Source organism: Dama dama, chromosome 11 (genome assembly GCF_033118175.1).
Source record: "Dama dama isolate Ldn47 chromosome 11, ASM3311817v1, whole genome shotgun sequence".
Classification (NCBI taxonomy): domain Eukaryota; kingdom Metazoa; phylum Chordata; class Mammalia; order Artiodactyla; family Cervidae; genus Dama; species Dama dama.
The window spans coordinates 67,793,935-67,813,684 of NC_083691.1; the positions used below are offsets into that span (position 1 = coordinate 67,793,935).

The 19,750-nt window shown below is 39.0% G+C and overlaps 2 protein-coding genes across 2 annotated transcripts in view; one reads left to right on the plus strand and one right to left on the minus strand.

Moving 5' to 3' along the window:
- The window catches only part of ASB3 (ankyrin repeat and SOCS box containing 3), a 129,455-nt gene that overhangs the window by 33,335 nt on the left and 76,370 nt on the right, over window positions 1-19,750 (plus strand). The window contains exon 3 of the mRNA XM_061155448.1: window positions 4,541-4,699. Within this exon, the coding sequence (XP_061011431.1) occupies window positions 4,541-4,699 (159 nt within the window). The remainder of the gene's footprint in view (window positions 1-4,540; window positions 4,700-19,750) is intronic.
- Window positions 3,502-4,110, minus strand: LOC133064225 (large ribosomal subunit protein uL22-like). The gene is made up of 2 exons (XM_061154041.1): window positions 3,940-4,110; window positions 3,502-3,894 (listed from the first exon to the last, which is right to left on the minus strand). The coding sequence occupies exons 1-2, from the start codon at window positions 4,108-4,110 to the stop codon at window positions 3,502-3,504; spliced, it is 564 nt and encodes a 187-aa protein (XP_061010024.1).

A 19,750-nucleotide genomic window follows, 5' to 3' on the forward strand; every position in this document is an offset into this window, starting at 1 on the left:
CAGAAATGTTTTCTGAATTCCCCTGGCTTATACCTTAAAGTCCATACTTTATTCAGATCCTCTGCCTTTTAAAGAAAGATTATAATTAGAACTTTTCTGAGTGATTCAAATTAAAAAAAAAAAAAAGACCAGTGGGGAATGGTAACTGACTACATTGTAAAAGTCTAGCTAGCCAAAAGTCTGTTCTGTACTTCTGTGTCTCTTGACTCTGTGGGAGAAGGCGAGGGTGGGATGTTTCGAGAGAACAGCATTGAAACAAGTACACTATCAAGGGTGAAACAGATCACCAGCCCAGGTTGGATGCATGAGACAAGTGTTCAGGGCTGGTGCACTGGGAAGACCCAGAGGGATCGGGTGGAGAGGGAGGTGGGAGGGGGGATCGGGATGGGGAATACATGTAAATCCATGACTGATTCATGTCAGTGTATGGCAGAAACCACTACAATATTGTAAAGTAATTAGCCTCCAACTAATAAAAATAAATGGGGGAAAAAAAAAGTCTAGCTAGCATACAGTTTCATATAAGGAGGTATTTTTAAAGTGATGGTGACCTATGAACATTTCTAGTCTTGAAGAGTGAAGTGAGGTTTCTTCTGCTATTGATGATAGCGGTATCTTCATATCTGTACCAGTTAACCTGGTACTGTAGGTTAATCTTAAAAGTTTCCAAAGCAGGTTTGACATTTCTGTCGTTCTTTATACTTGCTATACCCTTGTCTTATATGATTCATAATTCTCTTGTCCTTTGTGGCTCAGCTCTTACATATGTGTCCTTTATTATATAATTTCTGCCTTCTTGAACTTCATCTAATATTAGTGAACTGTGAGAGATTCCTAAAGCATTCTATTAGTGCACTAAAGTCTGAAGGTGCTCAGGCCTAGACAAAATAGTGGAAGAGTCTTAAATGGTGAGAAAGGCTTTGGCTTAGCATCATTTTGAATCCAGAATCTAGCCTAGAAATCAGTCATATATGGCCTTCTCATTCAAGCTTGAGTATGCTCAAATATAGTATGGATTACTTAGAAATTTAATATTCATATATGTATGTATTATATATATTTCACTTTAGCTTTCTGTATAAAGTATTAGCACAAGTCACAAATTTGCTTTTCTTCTTTCTTATATTGGAAATTTGGTGTAATTGGTATTGACAGTTAATCATGCCATTTTATATTAAACCATTTGCTGACTAAAGGTTACTGAAACTTTTGTAATTAATTATAACATTATGAACAAGTGCTTTTATGTGGCCAGTATATGAACTAACTCAGTGCTTTTTATTAGTTCATATTAAGAAAATATTACGCTGTTATACTGGGTATGATAACAGGTATTAGAAGTCCTTAGATAAATAAGGCAATTTAGCTTAGTGAATAAGAATGTGTATTCAGGGTTATTGCAGTCGCTGTCAAGACTATCATGACAGTGTAAGAGAGCTGGCTCAACTTTGAACATAACAATAATGAGAATATATAGTCAAGGAACAGAGTGAGGAGATTCATGAATGGAAAACCACTAAGAGGGCTTATCAGGGTAGGGGGTTTCTTGCTAAACTGACTCAGCAGGATTTTTTCTGGAACTGAGCTAGGGAGGCCAAAGAAATGACGGGGGAGCATGGGGCCAGGGACAAGGTCTAGGCCTATTCAAGAAGAAGGCTCAGAAGAGACTGGCAAAAGTTTTGTCAGGGAGAGGGTCATTGTCACTCCTGACTGGCCTCCCTTCAGGTCCTCCTGCTCTCTGTTCTCTTTCCACATAAGGAGTATTCTTCACTGCCTCCCCTTCCCCAGCACCTGCTCATCACTGAGATGTCAGCTCATGGGTCCCCTGCCCTCGGAAGTCTTTGTTGATCTCACAGACCTCAAGCTAGGTCTTCCTAACTAAAGATCATGCAGAAACTGTTAGACTGTCTCCTGCATTAACAGAGTCTAGGATGGGGACTCTTTATTACAATCTCAGCCTGTTGTCACAAAGGCATCACCACCGCTGGAGGTTCTGTGAGCAGAGCATGAATACAGATGACTGGTAAACTGCTTGGGTATTTGTTTAAAAGTGTTAAGTTAATGAAAATTGCTTATTACACTATTTTGCAATTTAAAGATAAGAGTGAAAAATTGTAAGATTCAAAACCAAGTTAATGTGTTGCTTTGAACTCTTAGTTCTTTATCAAGCTCTACAGCTATGTCAATATCTGCATTAATTTAAAAAGTACTCATGGGTGGATTCCCTCATGTTTTGTAGATTGTTTTTGTTAATAACAACTAATACAATTAAGTTTAAGGGGGAAAAAAAAAGTTGTGTTCAGATGGACCACATTATTCCATTATTCTAAGTTTAACACATGGTTTAATTTTTAAAGTCTAGGCTCCCCTCAATATTTCTCTTGTTTTATTTTTCTAAATTCTTTGTTATTCTTATCTACTCTCCCCAACCCCTATCAACGTGAGTCACTTTACTATTATAAAACCAGTCAATCAAGTAACATTCAGCTCTGTTGACATTTTGCTTAGAATTAAATTTATTATTATTTTGGGCAGAATCAGTATCTCTATCATGTTGAAATTTTCTTTTGGGGAGCTATTTATGTATCTGTATTGAACCTATATCTCTGTATAAATGTTCTATAGAAAATTTCAACATATATAGAAATAGATTATAGTTTCTTTTAATTTGTTTATTTGGCTATACCAGGTTTTAGTTGTGGCATGCAAATTCTTAGTTAGAGCATGTGGGACCTAGGTCCCTGACTAGAGATTGAAACCAGGCCCCCTGCATTGGGATTGCGGAATCTTAGCCACTGGATCACCAGGAAGTCCCTTAACGTGATAGTTTTGTGGATAGCTGAATAAATGTCCGTTTCTGACTAATCTGGGGAACGCTTTCTTTGTGATAGGAACTTTTAAAATATAACCACTCTATCTTGCCATTTAGTTGTGTATCTTATAAAGTTGGAGACTTTTTTTAATTTATGTTATAGCTTAGACCCCCAGTTTCAGTAGTGAGTTACGATTATAAGAACTACTTAAAACCGATGATGATTTTAGTCAGGAGCATTAGTTTTAATTCTGATATTTCAAGAAAGATATTACTTAAAGCTTTTAAAATTTGTCTACTTTTTGTTTTTATCAATACTCTCAGAAATGCCTTCCCCAGTCACCTTACAGCCCATCCCTCTATTGTGGGTTTAGAATCTGATTGTTTTGGAAGCAAAGTAAGAAAGTCACTTAATATTACCTTTTGTTGTGGAGTTTCAGAAAATTTAATGTGGACATTATTTCCATAACTTGAATGTTACCAAAACTTAGAGATTTTCCTAACAAACCCCAGAAAACTTAAAGTCACTTAATTCATAAGTTCTTTATAAATTGTACAGATCAATTTCTTTGGAGTACATTTTATTATTTTAGAAATGCAGTCTTCATTAATGATTAGAATGTAGTTTTAGCTTAGAAGAGGTGTATTTTAAACTGCCTTCATCTTATTAGTTTTTTTTTTTTTTTAAACTAATCAAGACAACCAACACTTTTACTTTTATTTGCATTTACTTTCTGTGGCATTTGTTCCCGGGCCATAAGTTTTTGTTTCTTCAGTTTCTTCTGGGATATCTTTTTCTTCTGTGCAACCTCCTCTTCTGGTTTAGGAACAATCTGTTCTTTTTCAGTAAGGATCATCTCAGTGTGGCAGGAAGAGCTCATGTAGGGGTTGATCCGACCATGAGCTCTGTAAGTCCTCCACCGCATCTTGGGGGCTTTGTTCACTTGGATGTGCTCAATGACCAGAGAATCTACATCTAAGCCCTTAAGCTCAGCATTACTATCTGCATTTTTGAGCATGTGTAGTAAAAATTCAGCACTCTTTTTGGGCCACCGACCCTGCGTCCAGCCCCACTGTTTGGCCTATGCACACCTACCAACTCCACCACTGTAATGACGAAATGGCACACATTGCTTCTTTAAAGTGACATCTTTCGGATACTTGGTGGCTTTTCGAATATGCATACACTTTATGGCCTGGGCAGTTTCACGAGTATTCTTAAAGTGAACATGAAGATTTGAACCTCTTGATTTGCATGATTTTGTGGGGTTTTCTGGGTCGAGTGAATAGCGCACCATTTTTAGGGGTCAGCTCAGTCTGCTTACCGGAAAGATCTTATTAGTTGAGTGCAAAGAAATAATGCTACGGATGAGACCATTTTCCTCATGGAAATTAGGAAATTCAAAAAATCAAATTTATTAATATTTCAGTAAATCTCAAATCTTGCTCTTATATTTCCTTTTAATTCCTGCTACTCTCTTTCCCCCAATTACCAAAAAATAGAGGAGAAAATGAGTATGTGGGCAGAATCTGTGTTAAGACTACTGGAGAGCTATTTACACTGTGACCCTTATAGAACTTTTTCTTGGTTTTCTAGAGATTTAAACTATAAGACCTCCCATTTATCCTTATCTTTTAATATTTTATTAAATTCTTCTTAGAATCTTTGCTTTTTATTCCCAAGAAACAGAAGTGATATCTTCTAATTGATAGTTTATTCTTTCATAGATTCATCTGAGAACTACATCAAGACAAAGACTTTTGAGGGCTTCTGTGCATTACATCTTGCTGCAAGTCAGGGACATTGGAAGATCATACAGATTCTTTTAGAAGCTGGGGCAGATCCGAATGCAACTACTTTAGAGGAAACCACACCACTGTTTTTAGGTGACGTATGTTATTTGTGGTACAGATAACAATTTTTATTTTTTTAATTTTATATTTTGCTTAAGAAACTAAGCCAGATTTTCCCTCAAGCTGTTGTACTTATGGCAAATATTATATTGCCATTTCTTTGATTTTGAAACCAGAAAGGTGTTTTTAAATGTTCTTCTTCATTTTCTACCCTTGAGTGATAGGATCTGGGAATAATCTTTTTTGGGGGGAGGATATCATTAAATGTCTGTTTAAAGTTGTAAAATCTTTTCAAAATTGTAGTCACCATGATTGTTCTCAGTGTTCTTCTGAAGACTAGCTAGAGTTTAAATTGTAGCAGTAGTTACAAGGTTACCTGTGAATGTTTTATGTTTAATGCTTCTGTGTTTTCTTAGCATTTAAAAATTAAAGTTTTATGGAAGAAATTAATGGGCTAAATCTTTAATGCCAGTTAATTTGTTGCCTATATGGATCACTATTCAGAGTTATTCCTTTATGGTCTATTTTTTAATTCATTAAGAACAGAGGCCAAATTCTAAAGGGCATACTTCCAGTACCTGTCTTTTATTCTTTGCTCCTTGTCTTTCATCATATTTGTCTTTGTGGTCCATAAAGTTTAGTGGAACATGAGAAAATTAAGAGAATAAAATATATAGAATCAAAGTATTTGGACTATAGTTTGGTCCTGCCACATGTTATTTGTTAGTTCACTTATTTACTGTATGATTCAGTTTCCTCACTTACAAAATGAGAGTAATAGTATCTACCAAGTCTTTATTAGGCAGCAAATGTCTATGAAAATAATTTTTTCCTTGTGAATTTAAAAATACATATTCTTAAAATTTGTGTTCAGTAGAATTCATCCTTTTTAGTGAACAGTTGTATGAGTTTTGATGTATGTATAAAAATGTGTAATGACAGTGACAATCAAAACACAGAAGAGTTCATCACCTTCCAGAATTTCACCATATTTCCTATTTTTATCAGTGTTCCCTCCTAACTTCATGCCTACAACCACTGATCTGTTTTCTGTTTTAATCCCTGTATTTTGCTCTTTTTTTTTGGCCATGCTGTATGGTTTGGGGGAATCTAAGTTCCCTGACCAAGGATTGAACCTGGGCCATGGCAGTGGAAGCCCAGAATCCTAACCACAAGACTACCAGGGAACGCCCCTGTAGTTTGCTTTTTAACAGAATGTCATAAATATATGGGCTTCTCTGGTGACTCAGATGTAAAGAATCCACCTGCAATGTGGGAGACCTGGGTTCAATCCCATGGTTGGGAAGATCCCCTGGAGGAGGGCATGGCAACCCACAGTAGTATTCTTGTCTGGAGAATCCTCATGGACAGAGGAGCCTGGTGGGCTGTAGTCCATGGGGTCACAAAGAGTGGAACAACTGAGTGACTAAGTCCATAAATATATGTGAATTTATACAACATGGGACTTTTGAGACTAACTTCTTTCACTTAGCATACTGCTTTTGAGATTCATACATATTGTTGCATGTATCAATAATTCTTTAATTTATTGCTAAGTAGTATTCCATTGTATGACTGTGCCACAGTGTATCCATTTACCAACTGATGGACATTTGAATTGTTATTTTCAGTGTTCAGTGATTATGAATAAATTGCTGCAAGCTTTTGCATGTAGGTTTTGTTTTAAATATAAGGTTTCATTTCTCTTAAATTAATATTTAGGATTATTAGGTCATGTGGTAAATATATATTTAACTTTGGATAAGTTTGGAAGTGAAGTGAAGTGAAGTCACTCAGTCATGTCCGACTCTGTGACCCCATGGACTGTAGCCTACCAGGCTCCTCCGTCCATGGGAATTTTCAGGCAAGAATACTGGAGTGGATTGCCATTTCCCTCTCTAGGAGATCTTCCCGACCGGGGGATTGAACCCAGGTCTGCTGCATTGTAGGCAGACGCTTTATTGTCTGAGCCACCAGGGAAGTCCAAGTATATATTTAACTTTGGAAAAGTTAGGAAATTTCTTACAAAGTGACTTTGCCATTTTGCATTCTCTCTAGTAATGTTTGAGTTTCAGTTGCCCCACATCCTTACCATGTCACTTGGAATTGACAGCTTTTTCTTTTGCTTTTTTTACATTTTAGTCATTTTAATAGGAATTAGTGGTATCGCATTGTGATTTTAATTTGTATTTTTCCTGATTGCTAATGACATTGAACATCTTTTCTTGTGACTATTTGTCATTTTTCCTTTTTTTTCCTATTCTGTTGTTAGACAAAAGTGTGTTTTGTTTTGAAATAATTTCAGATTTATGGAAATAACATTACAAAGATTCTTATATACCTTTCACCCAAAGTTTGTGCTTTTGCCTTTGTCCACTGTATCATTTTTTCTCACTGTATACCCATATGTTGTTTATTGGAAGCATTTTTAGATTAAATTATACACATAAAGCTTCTTTACCTACTTTTGTGTGAACTTCCTAGAGGCAGTGAAATTCTTTTATATATCTGTCATAAAATAATCAAGATCAGGAAGTTAACATTGATGTAGTACTTTGTTTAATCTACAGATTGTATGTAATTTGCAGATTTCTCAGTTTTGCCAGTTGTTCCACTACTCTCCCTTTTAGCAAGTTTTTTTTGTTGGTTCAGGATCAGTCCAGGATTATTATTATTATTATTTTTTCAGGATTATTTTTTATATTTAAATGTTATGTCTCTTTAGCCTCCTGTAACAGTTTTTCACTCCTTATCTTTTATGATTTTAACATTTTTGAAGAGTTCAGGCAATTTGTTTTGTAAAATGTCTTTCAGTTTGGGTTTTTCTCATGTTTTTTCTTGATAAAGTGCAGATAATGTATTTCTCCAGGAATACCAGGGAAGTGAAATGATAGTGCATTTTATCAGGAAGAAAATGATCTATTACTGATGCTATTAACTTATAAAAGTGTTTTGAATACGTGATATATACTGTTATGAAGATGTTTCATGGAAGCCTTGCTGTAATATGATTTGCGTTTCCTGAGGGGGAGGTTACTTTTATATAAAGTTTCTTTTTTTTTTCCCCACATTCATTCACATTTGATCCACCTTGAATATTCTGTACAACTACATAGAAAGCTTAAGCTTTCAATGGGCTGTGCTGTGTGCAATCTTTATTCCAATTGTTATCTTAAAAAAATCTAACATAGACACATGAACAAAATGAACTAGAGCCTGTCAGAGATAAAGGATGCAGAGTATTAAAAGAGGGAAACAAAAGTCACTCTGGGATGACAGGGGAAGGTATCGTGTGTAGAGTACTGTATTAATAGTAACAATAATGTTTATTTAGCAGAAAAGTGTACTAAGCCCTGTGTCAGTTGTTTTGATGAATTAGTTTACACTGTGATTCTATGAAATATGTACTATTATTTCAACTCTCACAGATGAGGTAGTGTAAAAACACTGTATTTTAGAATCAGGAGTGCTGTATATAAGTTTTGATCTTGCTGTCGTCTGTGTGTTGGTTAGAATACTGTTTCCTGAATTGATTCAGTGAGCTAATACATGTTCACTGATGGAAGGACTCCAGATCAACATACATTTGAGAAATGCTGTGTCTTGTATTCCCCAATGCAGAAAAACAGAAAACAGTAGCCATGTAGTCTTATGTGTCTACCTAGTCTGCTGTATCCGCTGTGCTCCATGTTATCCTGTTTTAGTATCTTCAAAGATCTTATCGCTGGCTGTAGTTATTTATTTGCTACTTTATCAACTCCCCTCATTAGAAAGAATGTTCCATGAGAGCAGGGATTTTATCTTGTTCACTCTCCTAACTCCCAAACTTAGATCAGAGGCTGGGATACCATAAAGTGAAAGTGAAAGTTGCTCCGTTGTGTCCTACTCTTCGCAACCCCATGGACTATACAGTCCCTGGAATTCTCTAGGCCAGAATACTGGAGTGGATAGCCTCTTTTCTCCAGGGGGTCTTCCCAACCCAGGGATCAAACCCAGGTCTGCTGCATTGCAGGCGCATTCTTTACCTGTTGAGCCACAAGGGAAGCCCAAGGGAAGCTTTACCAGTTGAGCCAGTAAATTGCAGTAGAATGTAAAACCGAAGGTCTCTGAAATGGTTTCTTAAAAAACATCGCTTGTTTTAACTTTAATCCTGAAATGTTAGTTTGATCACTTAGTTTACAGTTTCAAAATATAACATTCCCATTTATGAAATTCAGTAATTATTATGTAAGTATCTGGAGCAAATTAGAGATGCAGAGTTTTTAGTGATTTATATTTCAGGATATAGTTGTGTTAGTCACTCAGTCATGTCTGACTCTTGTGCAGCCCCATGGACTGTAACCCACCAGGCTCCTCTGTCCATGGAATTCTTTTTTTTTTTTTTTTCATTTATTTTTATTAGTTGGAGGCTAATTACTTTACAATATTGTAGTGGGTTTTGTCATACATTGACATGAGTCAGCCATGGATTTACATGTATTCCCCATCCCGATCCCCACTCCCACCTCCCTCTCCACCCGATCCCTCTGGGTCTTCCCAGTGCACCAGGCCCGAGCACCTGTCTCATGCATCCAACCTGGGCTGGTGATCTGTTTCACCATAGATAATATACATGTTTTGATGCTGTTCTCTCTCGAAACATCCCACCCTCGCCTTCTCCCACAGAGTCCAAAAGTCTGTTCTGTACATCTGTGTCTCTTTTTCTGTTTTGCATATAGGGTTATCATTACCATGTTTCTAAATGCCATATATATGTGTTAGTATACTGTAATGGTCTTTATCTTTCTGGCTTACTTCACTCTGTATAATGGGCTCCAGTTTCATCCATCTCATTAAAACTGATCAAATGAATTCTTTTTAATGGCTGAGTAATATTCCATGGTGTATATGTACCACAGCTTCCTTATCCATTTGTCTGCTGATGGGCATCTAGGTTGCTTCCATGTCCTGGCTATTATAAATAGTGCTGCGATGAACATTGGGGTGCACATGTTTCCTCAGTGTGTATGCCCAGAAGTGGTATTGCTGGGTCATATGGCAGTTCTATTTCCAGTTTTTTAAGAAATCTCCACACTGTTCTCCATAGCGGCTGTACTAGTTTCCATTCCCCCAACAGTGTAAGAGGGTTCCCTTTTCTCCACACCCTCTCCAGCATTTATTGCTTGTAGACTTTTGGATAGCAGCCATCTTAACTGGTGTGTAATGGTACCTCATTGTGGTTTTGATTTGCATTTCTCTGATAATGAGTGATGTTGAGCATCTTTTCATGTGTTTGTTAGCCATCTGTATGTCTTCTTTGGAGAAATGTCTGTTTAGTTCTTTGGCCCATGTTTTGATTGGGTAATTTATTTTTCTGGAATTGAGCTGCAGGAGTTGCTTGTATATTTTTGAGATTAATCCTTTGTCTGTTTCTTCATTTGCTATTATTTTCTCCCAATCTGAGGGCTGTCTTTTCACCTTACTTATAGTTTCCTTTGTTGTGCAAAAGCTTTTAAGTTTCATTAGGTCCCATTTGTTTAGTTTTGCTTTTATTTCCAATATTCTGGGAGGTGGGTCATAGAGGATCCTGCTGTGATTTATGTCGGAGAGTGTTTTGCCTATGTTCTCCTCTAGGAGTTTTATAGTTTCTGGTCTTACATTTAGATCTTTAATCCATTTTGAGTTTATTTTTGTGTATGGTGTTAGAAAGTGTTCTAGTTTCATTCTTTTACAAGTGGTTGACCAGTTTTCCCAGCACCACTTGTTAAAGAGGTTGTCTTTTTTCCATTGTATATCCTTGCCTCCTTTGTCAAAGATAAGGTGTCCATAGGTTCGTGGATTTATCTCTGGGCTTTCTATTCTGTTCCATTGATCTATATTTCTGTCTTTGTGCCAGTACCATACTGTCTTGATGACTGTGGCTTTGTAGTAGAGTCTGAAGTCAGGCAGGTTGATTCCTCCAGTTCCATTCTTCTTTCTCAAGATTACTTTGGCTATTCGAGGTTTTTTGTATTTCCATACAAATTGTGAAATTATTTGTTCTAGTTCTGTGAACAATACCATTGGTAGCTTAATAGGGATTGCATTGAATCTATAGATTGCTTTGGGTAGAATAGCCATTTTGACAATATTGATTCTTCCAATCCATGAACACGGTATGTTTCTCCATCTGTTTGTGTCCTCTTTGATTTCTTTCATCAGTGTTTTATAGTTTTCTATGTATAGGTCTTTTGTTTGTTTAGGTAGATATACTCCTAAGTATTTTATTCTTTTTGTTGCAATGGTGAATGGTATTGTTTCCTTAATTTCTCTTTCTGTTTTTTCATTGTTAGTGTATAGGAATGCAAGGGATTTCTGTGTGTTAATTTTATATCCTGCAACTTTACTATATTCGTTGATTAGCTCTAATAATTTTCTGGTAGAGTCTTTAGGGTTTTCTATGTAGAGGATCATGTCATCTGCAAACAGTGAGAGTTTCACTTCTTCTTTTCCTGTCTGGATTCCTTTTACTTCTTTTTCTGCTCTGATTGCTGTGGCCAAAACTTCCAAAGCTATGTTGAATAGTAGTGGTGAGAGTGGGCATCCTTGTCTTGTTCCTGATTTCAGGGGAAATGCTTTCAATTTTTCACCATTGAGGGTGATGCTTGCTGTTGGTTTGTCATATATAGCTTTTATTATGTTGAGGTATGTTCCTTCTATTCCTGCCTTTTGGAGAGTTTTAATCATAAATGGGTGTTGAATTTTGTCAAAGGCTTTTTCTGCCTCTATTGAGATAATCATATGGTTTTTATCTTTCAATTTGTTAATGTGGTGTATTACATTGATTAATTTGTGAATATTAAAGAATCCTTGCATTCCTGGGATAAAGCCCACTTGGTCATGGTGTATGATTTTTTAAATATGTTGTTGGATTCTGTTTACTAGAATTTTATTAAGTATTTTTGGATCTATGTTCATCAGTGATATTGACCTGTAGTTTTCTTTTTTTGTGGCATCTTTGTCTGGTTTTGGAATTAGGGTGATGGTGGCCTCATAGAATGAGTTTGAAAGTTTACCTTCTGCACTTTTCTGGAAGAGTTTGAGTAAGATAGGTGTTAGCTCTTCTCTAAATTTTTGGTAGAAATCAGCTGTGAAGCCATCTGGTCCTGGGCTTTTGTTTGCTGGCAGATTTCTGATTACTGTTTCGATTTCCTTGCTTGTGATGGGTCTGTTAAGATCTTCTATTTCTTCCTGGTTCAGTTTTGGAAAGTTATACTTTTCTAAGAATTTGTCCATTTCTTCCAAGTTGTCCATTTTATTGGCATAGAGCTGCTGGTAGTAGTCTCTTATGATCCTTTGTATTTCAGTGTTGTCTGTTGTGATCTCTCCATTTTCATTTCTAATTTTGTTAATTTGGTTCTTCTCCCTTTGTTTCTTAATGAGTCTTGCTAATGGTTTGTCAATTTTGTTTATTTTTTCAAAAAACCAGCTTTTAGCTTTGCTGATTTTTGCTATGGTCTCTTTAGTTTCCTTTGCATTTATTTCTGCCCTAATTTTTAAGATTTCTTTCCTTCTACTAACCCTGGGGTTCTTCATTTCTTCCTTCTCTAGTTGCTTTAGGTGTAGAGTTAGGTTATTTATTTGACTTTTTTCTTGTTTCTTGATGTAAGCCTGTAATGCTATGAACCTTCCCCTTAGCACTGCTTTTACAGTGTCCCAAAAGTTTTGGGTTGTTGTGTTTTCATTTTCATTCATTTCTATGCATATTTTGATTTCTTTTTTGATTTCTTCTATGACTTGTTGGTTATTCAGAAGTGTGTTATTTAGCCTCCATATGTTTGAATTTTTGATAATCTTTTTCCTGTAATTGAGATCTTATCTTCCCGCACTGTGGTTAGAAAAGATGACTGGAATGATTTCAATTGTTTTGAATTTATGAAGACTAGATTTATGGCCCAGGATGTGATCTATTCTGGAGAAGGTTCCGTGTGCACTTGAGAAAAAGGTGAAGTTGATTGTTTTGGGGTGAAATGTCCTATAGATATCAATTAGGTCTAGCTGGTCCATTGTGTCATTTAAAGTTTGTGTTTCCTTGTCAATTTTCTGTTTAGTTGATCTATCCATAGTTGTGAGTGGGGTATTAAAGTCTCCGACTATTATTGTGTTACTATTAATTTCCTCTTTCATACTCGTTAGCATTTGCCTTACATATTGCGGTGTTCCTATGTTGGGTGCGTATATATTTATAATTGTTATATCTTCTTCTTGGATTGATCCTTTGATCATTATGTGGTGTCCTTCTTTGTCTCTTTTCACAGCCTTTATCTGAAAGTCTATTTTATCTGTTATGAGTATTGCGACTCCTGCTTTCTTTTGGTCTCCATTTGCGTGAAATATTTTTTCCAGCCCTTCACTTTTAGTCTGTATGTGTCCCTTAATTTGAGGTGGGTCTCTTGTAGACAGCATATATAAGGGTCTTGTTTTTGTGTCCATTCAGCCAGTCTTTGTCTTTTGGTTGGGGCATTCAACCCATTTATATTTAAGGTAATTATTGATAGGTGTGGTCCCGTGGCCATTTACTTTGTTGTTTTGGGTTTACGTTTATACAGCCTTTCTGTGTTTCCTGTCTAGAGAAGATCCTTTAGCATTTGTTGAAGAGCTGGTTTGGTGGTGCTGAATTCTCTCAGCTTTTGCTTGTCTGTAAAGCTTTTGAATTCTCCTTCATATCTGAATGAGATCCTTGCTGGGTACAGTAATCTAGGTTGTAGGTTATTCTCTTTCATTACTTTCGGTATGTCCTGCCATTCCCTTCTGGCCTGGAGGGTTTCTATTGATAGATCAGCTATTATCCTTATTGGAATCCCTTTGTGTGTTATTTGTTGTTTCTCTCTTGCTGCTTTTAATATTTGTTCTTTGTGCTTGATCTTTGTTAATTTGATTAATATGTGTCTTCGGGTGTTTTGCCTTGGGTTTATCCTGTTTGGGACTCTCTGGGTTTCTTGGACTTGGGTGGCTATTTCCTTCCCCCTTTCAGGGAAGTTTTCAGCTATTATCTCCTCGAGTATTTTCTCATGGCCTTTCTTTTTGTCTTCTTCTTCTGGGACTCCTATGATTTGAATGTTGGGGCATTTCACATTGTCCCAGAGGTCCCTGAGGTTGTCCTCATTTCTTTTGATTCTTTTTTCCTCTCTGCTTCATTTATTTCCACCATTTTATCTTCTACCTCACTTATCCTATCTTCTGTCTCCGTTATTCTACTCTTGGTTCCCTCCAGAGTGTTTTTGATCTCATTTATTGCACTATTCATTTTTAATTGACTCTTTTTTATTTCTTCTAGGTCTTTATTAAACATTTCTTGCATCTTCTCAATGTTTGTCTCCAGGCTATTTATCTGTAACTCCATTTTGTTTTCAAGATTTTGGATCATTTTTATTATCATTATTCTAAATTCTTTTTCAGGTAGATTCCCTATCTCTTTTGTTTGACTTGGTGGGCATTTTTCATGTTCCTTTACCTGTAGGGTATTTCTCTGCCTTTTCATCTTGTTTAGATTGTTGTGTCTGGAGTGGGCTTTCTGTATTCTGGAGGTCTGTGATTCCTTTTTATTGTGGAGGTTTTACCCAGTGGGTGTGGTTGGACGATTGGCTTGTCAAGGTTCCTGGTTAGGGAAGCTTGCGTCGGTGTTCTAGTGTGTGGATCTGGATTCCTTCTCTCTGGAGTGCAATGGAGTGTCCAGTAATGAGTTTTGAGATGGGTCTATGTGTTAGGTGTGACTTTGGGCAGCCTGTATGTTGACGCTCAGGGCCATGTTCCTGCGTTGCTGGAGAATTTGAGTGGTATGTCTTGCTCTGAAACTTACTGGCTCTTGGGTGGTTGGTTTCAGTGTACGTATGGAGGCTTTTGGATGGTCTCTTATTACTTAATGTTCCGTGTAGTCAGGAGTTTTCTGGTGTTCTCAGGTTTTGGGCTTAAGTCTCCTGCCTCTGGATTTCAGTTTTATTCTTCCAGTGGTCTCAAGACTTCTCCAACTATACAGCACTGATGATAAAACTTCTAGGTTAATGGTGAAAAGATTCTCCACCATGAGGGACACCCAGAGAGGTTCACAGAGTTACATGAAGAAGAGGAGAGGGAGGAGGGAGATAGAGATGAGCAGGAGGAGAAAAAGGGGGCTCAAGAGGAGAGAGACAGATCTACGTAGTTGTCTGTTCCCAGAGGGGTCTCCGTAGCCCAGACACCTACAAAGATTCACAGAATTGGATTGGGAAGAGAAGAGGAAAGGAGGAAATAGCGGTGTTCTGAGGTAGAAAACAGAGAGTCAAAGTGGGAGAGAGTAATCAACACACTCCTGAATAAAAATGGGAACTGAATATTGGATTCTTAAATGTCCAAAATTTATATCACATACTGAAAAACAAAGATTAAAAATCTAGAGTAGAGGTTAGACTCTTAAAAATACATTAAAAACAAAAACACAAAAAATTTTAGAAATACATATGAAGTTTGGTTTAAAAATAGGGCTTCTCTCTTTTTTTTTTTTTTTGCAAGGTTATAGTGAAATGAAAATGAAAATTAAGGAGTAGTAGAGGAATAATAGAGGACTTTAAAAGAAAATAAGAGAAAAAGAAAAAAAGAAAAAAAATTTTTTTTCCTAATTAAAAAAATCGTAAAAATATATGGAAATAAAAGTTAAGGAGTAATGGGAGAGTAATAGGGAATTTTAAAAGGAAATAAGGGAGAAAAAAAATAGAAAAGAAAAAAAATTTTTTTTTTAATTAAAGAAAAAAGTAAAATTATATCTAGGAATTTCTCTGGAGCTGTTGTGGTCAGTGTGGGTTCGGTTCCGTTTCAGATAGCTCCTCGTTCCAGGTTACACTTCTCGATATCTACAGGCCCCTTCCGGTGTAGTCGGTGTTGCCTACAGGGATTTTAATCTGTTGCACCGGTCACTTCTGAAGCGGTTCCCTTTGTTTGTTTGGCTTCTGTTTGCCGGTCTCTTCAGTGTCTAATTTCCGCCCTGACACAGGCGGGCGGAGGTGGTCTCTTGTTCAGGTTCGCTAGTTCAGTCCTGCGGGGAGGGAGGGGCGCTGCAGGCAGATATCACTGTGTGGGGAGCACTCACAGTGTTCCCGCCACACTGGGTTTGCCCCGCTCACGGGTGTGTGCTCTCCCCATCTACGCTGCTCAGGCTCCCGGCTGCTCTATATGGAGCGGGCCCTGTGTTGCGTGCGGTTCCAGTTTTCGGGTATTCCACAAAACTGCGGACTCGGTTGTGCCTGCGTTTTGCGCCTTCCCCGGCCCGAGCAGCTCAGGCAGCCAGGAGCTTGATGGGCGCACTCTCCCCGGGTGCGGTGTGCCTTCTCTCCTCCGGGCCCCAGCCTCAGTTTCCGCCCGCGCGGCAGGTGCGTGCCCCTTGTGTTTAGCCGCGACCCTCCCGGTGGATGTCGACCATCCAGAATCTCAGGAAGCCTTTGGTTAGAAACTGGAGGCCTGTTTGCAGTGTGGTAGGGGATGCCGTCTCTGGGGCCAAGTTTGCCCCTTTCCCCTGCCCCCTACCTCTTGCCTCCGGTGGGGATGGGCCAGTCCGCAGCCGGCTAGCTCTTCTCTGGACTTGCTCAGACCCTTTGTTCTGCGAACGGCCTGCAGTGTGTTCGGGCAGTTTTTTCCAGTAACAGATTTTTTTTTTATATTTAAAAACAAAATCAACCTCCCCCCAAAGAACCCCCCAACAAACAAAAAATCAGATTAAATAAAATTTACAGTGAATATACCCAGCAAACATCTGTATGTGCAATTAAATACTGTGTCTGTTACTGCGGCACAAACCTCAAACAATATACAAGTGTTCTGGGGGGGTGGAAGGAGGCCCAAGTTTAAACTCTGTGGGGTTTGGAGGGACAAGATGGGGTGAGAGAAAGGGGAAATCAATTTTGTTTTTCTTAATTCTGTCCATATAAATATATTCATAAAGACCAAAAAAGAAAAGGGCGCTTGGGATGGTAAGGAAATAGGAGAACGGGGGAGTGTGGGACCTTCCCAATTCTACCTGACCAAAAAATATGAATTAATTTCATGGTGAGAGAAGAGATAAAAAATGATAGAAGAGGATGGGAAAGAGAGGGAAGTGGACATGGGCCAACCAGGGAAATGGAGGGACCCTTGGCAGGGGAGTGAGAAAGTCCAGTGCCAGCGTGAGTGTCTGTCTGTCTCCATCTGCATCCCCACGGTCTCAGGCTCCAGTTTAGTGTCTGTCTGTGGACCTTATCTTACTTTCTGCCTCTGTCTGTGGTCTGACAGGACCTCTTGACCCCCTCCACCCTGCCCCCACCCCTGCCATGCTGGTCCCTTCTCTTGTCCATTTATTGGGAGCTGGCTCGCTCCAGGATCCTCAGGTCATAGTTCTTTTTGGCCACTCGAAGTTTGAAGCGACTCACGGAGTTGTTGAGGCGAAGGGAGGCATTCTGAGCAGCCAACGGGCTGGGGAACACAGCCACAATGGTGTACAAGGCAGCGAGGTCTGAGTGGCGGCCGTTCTCAGCAGTCCCACCGTTGTCCCCCCCGCCCCCACCAGGCAGCCCCTGAGCATCCTTGAGCCACTGGACCTTGGCGCCGGACATGGCAAGCTGAGTGAAGAGTTTGTCTGCCTCGGTACGGGTGATGCCCTCCGGGAGATCTGTCACCTGCAGCACCCGTCCCAGAACAACATCTGTTGTCCCCAGGTCAGTGGAGGCAGATTTGAGCGCTTGTCTCTTGCTCCGGTTTCCATGCTTCAACCTGCTCTGCCCCTGGTGCACCGTGTAAGCTGACTGGCCATGGAGCAAGGGCGGGCAGATGGACAGATTGTACTGGAACGGCTGGCCCAAGAGGGAGTAGCGACCGTCACCCTGGGCAGGACCCCCGGGCCGGGGGAACTGTGCGAGGACAGGAAGGGAATTTTCTCTCTCTCTTTTGCTATCCCACAGTTTAAGTTGCTATCTCACAAAAGCTCCCTCTGATTGCCCTCAGGGCACTCAGGCCCGATCCTTACCCTAAGCAATGCCGCCTGCTCCTCTCCCTTCCACCCCCACTTGCTGGTGGCGGATGCGGGCATCTGGGGGTACTTTTCTGCTGGGAGTTGCTATTAGGCACGTAATCTGTGGGTTTTATTTATTGTTCCTCCCAGTTAGGTTGCCCTCCGAGATTCGAAAACTTCCCCCAGAACCGCCAGTGCGAGGGTTTCCTGGTGTTTGGAAACTTCCTCTATTAAGACTCCCTTCCCAGGCGGGTCTCCATCCTTAGCTCTTTTGTCTCTCTTTTTATCTTTTATATTTTGTCCTACCTCCTTTCGAAGACAATGGGCTGCTTTTCTGGGTGCCTGATGTCCTCAGCTAGCGATCAGAAGTTGTTTTGTGAAGTTTGCTCGGTGTTCAGTTCTTTCCATGAATTTGTAGGGGGGAAAGTGGTCTCCCTGTCCTATTCCTCCACCATCTTGGCTCCTCCCCCATGGAATTTTAGGCAAGAATACTGGAGTGGGTTGCGTTCCCTTCTCCAAGGGGTCTTCCCAACCTAGGGATCGAGCCCAGGTCTCCTGCATTGCAGACAAGTTCTTTACCATTTGAGCCACCGGGGAAGCTCCTACTAAATATAAATATTTAGTGACTTATATTTCAGGATATAGTTAACTGGCAATTTTTATGTTAATGAAGGAAGAGTTACCAAGATAATTCAAGCCAGCGAATAACTTTTAATCACTTATTTTCAGTGATTTATTAGGATTTATTTAGTTTATGTAAATCCTATACATTCTATAAAGTTAAATAAGATGTATTTAGTTTCTTTGGAAGGAAATTTTCCACCCTAATTGTGTTTTATATCGGGTAACACAAAAATATTTTGACTTAAGCAGAGATTTTAAACCAAGGAGATGTAGTACATAGAGTACTTCTACATGCTCAAGTACTGCATCAGTTGTTTTAGATTCTTGTTTGGAAGTAGGGAAGTAGAGTATTTTTTAAAAAGGAAGAGAAAAGGAGAAGTACAAGCCTGAGCTTTTGCAAAAACATAGTGATGAAAATGGATATATGACTCTCCAATTAGGTTTTTTTTTTTTTTAATTTTTTATTGGAGGATAATTGCTTTCCAGTATTGTACTGGTTTCTGTCATATATCTACAGAAATCAGTCAGAGGGATTCACATATCTCCTCCCATCTCCCACGCCCTCCCACCCCACTAGGTTGTCACAGAGCACTGGGTGGAGTCCGTGTCACTGAGCAATTCCCCACTGACTGCCTGTTTTACGTATGGTTATATATATGTTGCAGTGCTATTCTCTCAAGTCATCCTGCCCTTTCTTCTCCCACTGAGTTCAAAAGTCTGTTCTTCCTGTCTGTGTCTCATTTTCTTCCCTGCGTGTAGGAGCGTCAGTACCATCTTTCTAGATTCCATGTATATGTGTTAATAGTTAAGATATTTGTCTCTTTCTGACTTACTTTACCCTGTACAATAGGCTCTAGGTTTATCCACCTCATTAGGACTGACGTGAATGCATTCTCTTTTTATAGCTGAGTAATGTGCCGTTATATATCCTCCTCATGGGTAGTTGGATGGCATCACCAATGAAACGGACATAACTTGGACAAACTCTGGGAAATGGTGAGGGACAGAGAAGCCTGACGTGCTGCAGTCCATGGGGTTTTGAAGAGTTGGACATTACTTGATAACTGAAGAACAACAATGTTCCATTGTATATATGTACCACAATTCTGTATCCATTCATCTGGCAAGGACATCTATGTTGTTTCTATGTCCTAACTTTTGTAAAAAGTGCTAGGAAGAACTTTGGGGTACATGTGTCTTTTTCAGTTCTGGTTTTCTCAGGGTATATGCCCAGGAGTGGGATTGTTGGGTCATATGGTAATTCTGACTTCTCAGGTGGCACTGGTTGTAAAGAACCTGCTTGCTAGTGCAGGAGACATAAGAGATGCGAATTTGATCCCTGAGTCAGAAAGATCCCCTGGAGGAGGGCATGGCAGCCCACTGCAGTATTCTTCTCTAGAGAATCCCATAAACAGAGGATCCTAGAGGGCTACAGTCTGTAGGGTTGCAAAGAGTCAGTCATGACGGAAGCGACTTAGCATGCACATGCA

Bases quoted from the DNA above. Each gene is read 5' to 3' on its own strand.
- LOC133064225 (XM_061154041.1), bottom strand. From the start codon at position 4,110: ATGGTGCGCTATTCACTCGACCCAGAAAACCCCACAAAATCATGCAAA. The intron at 3,895-3,939 runs GTGCCATTTCGT...AGGTGTGCATAG, and splicing joins TCACTTTAAAGAAGCAATGT to GCCAAACAGTGGGGCTGGAC.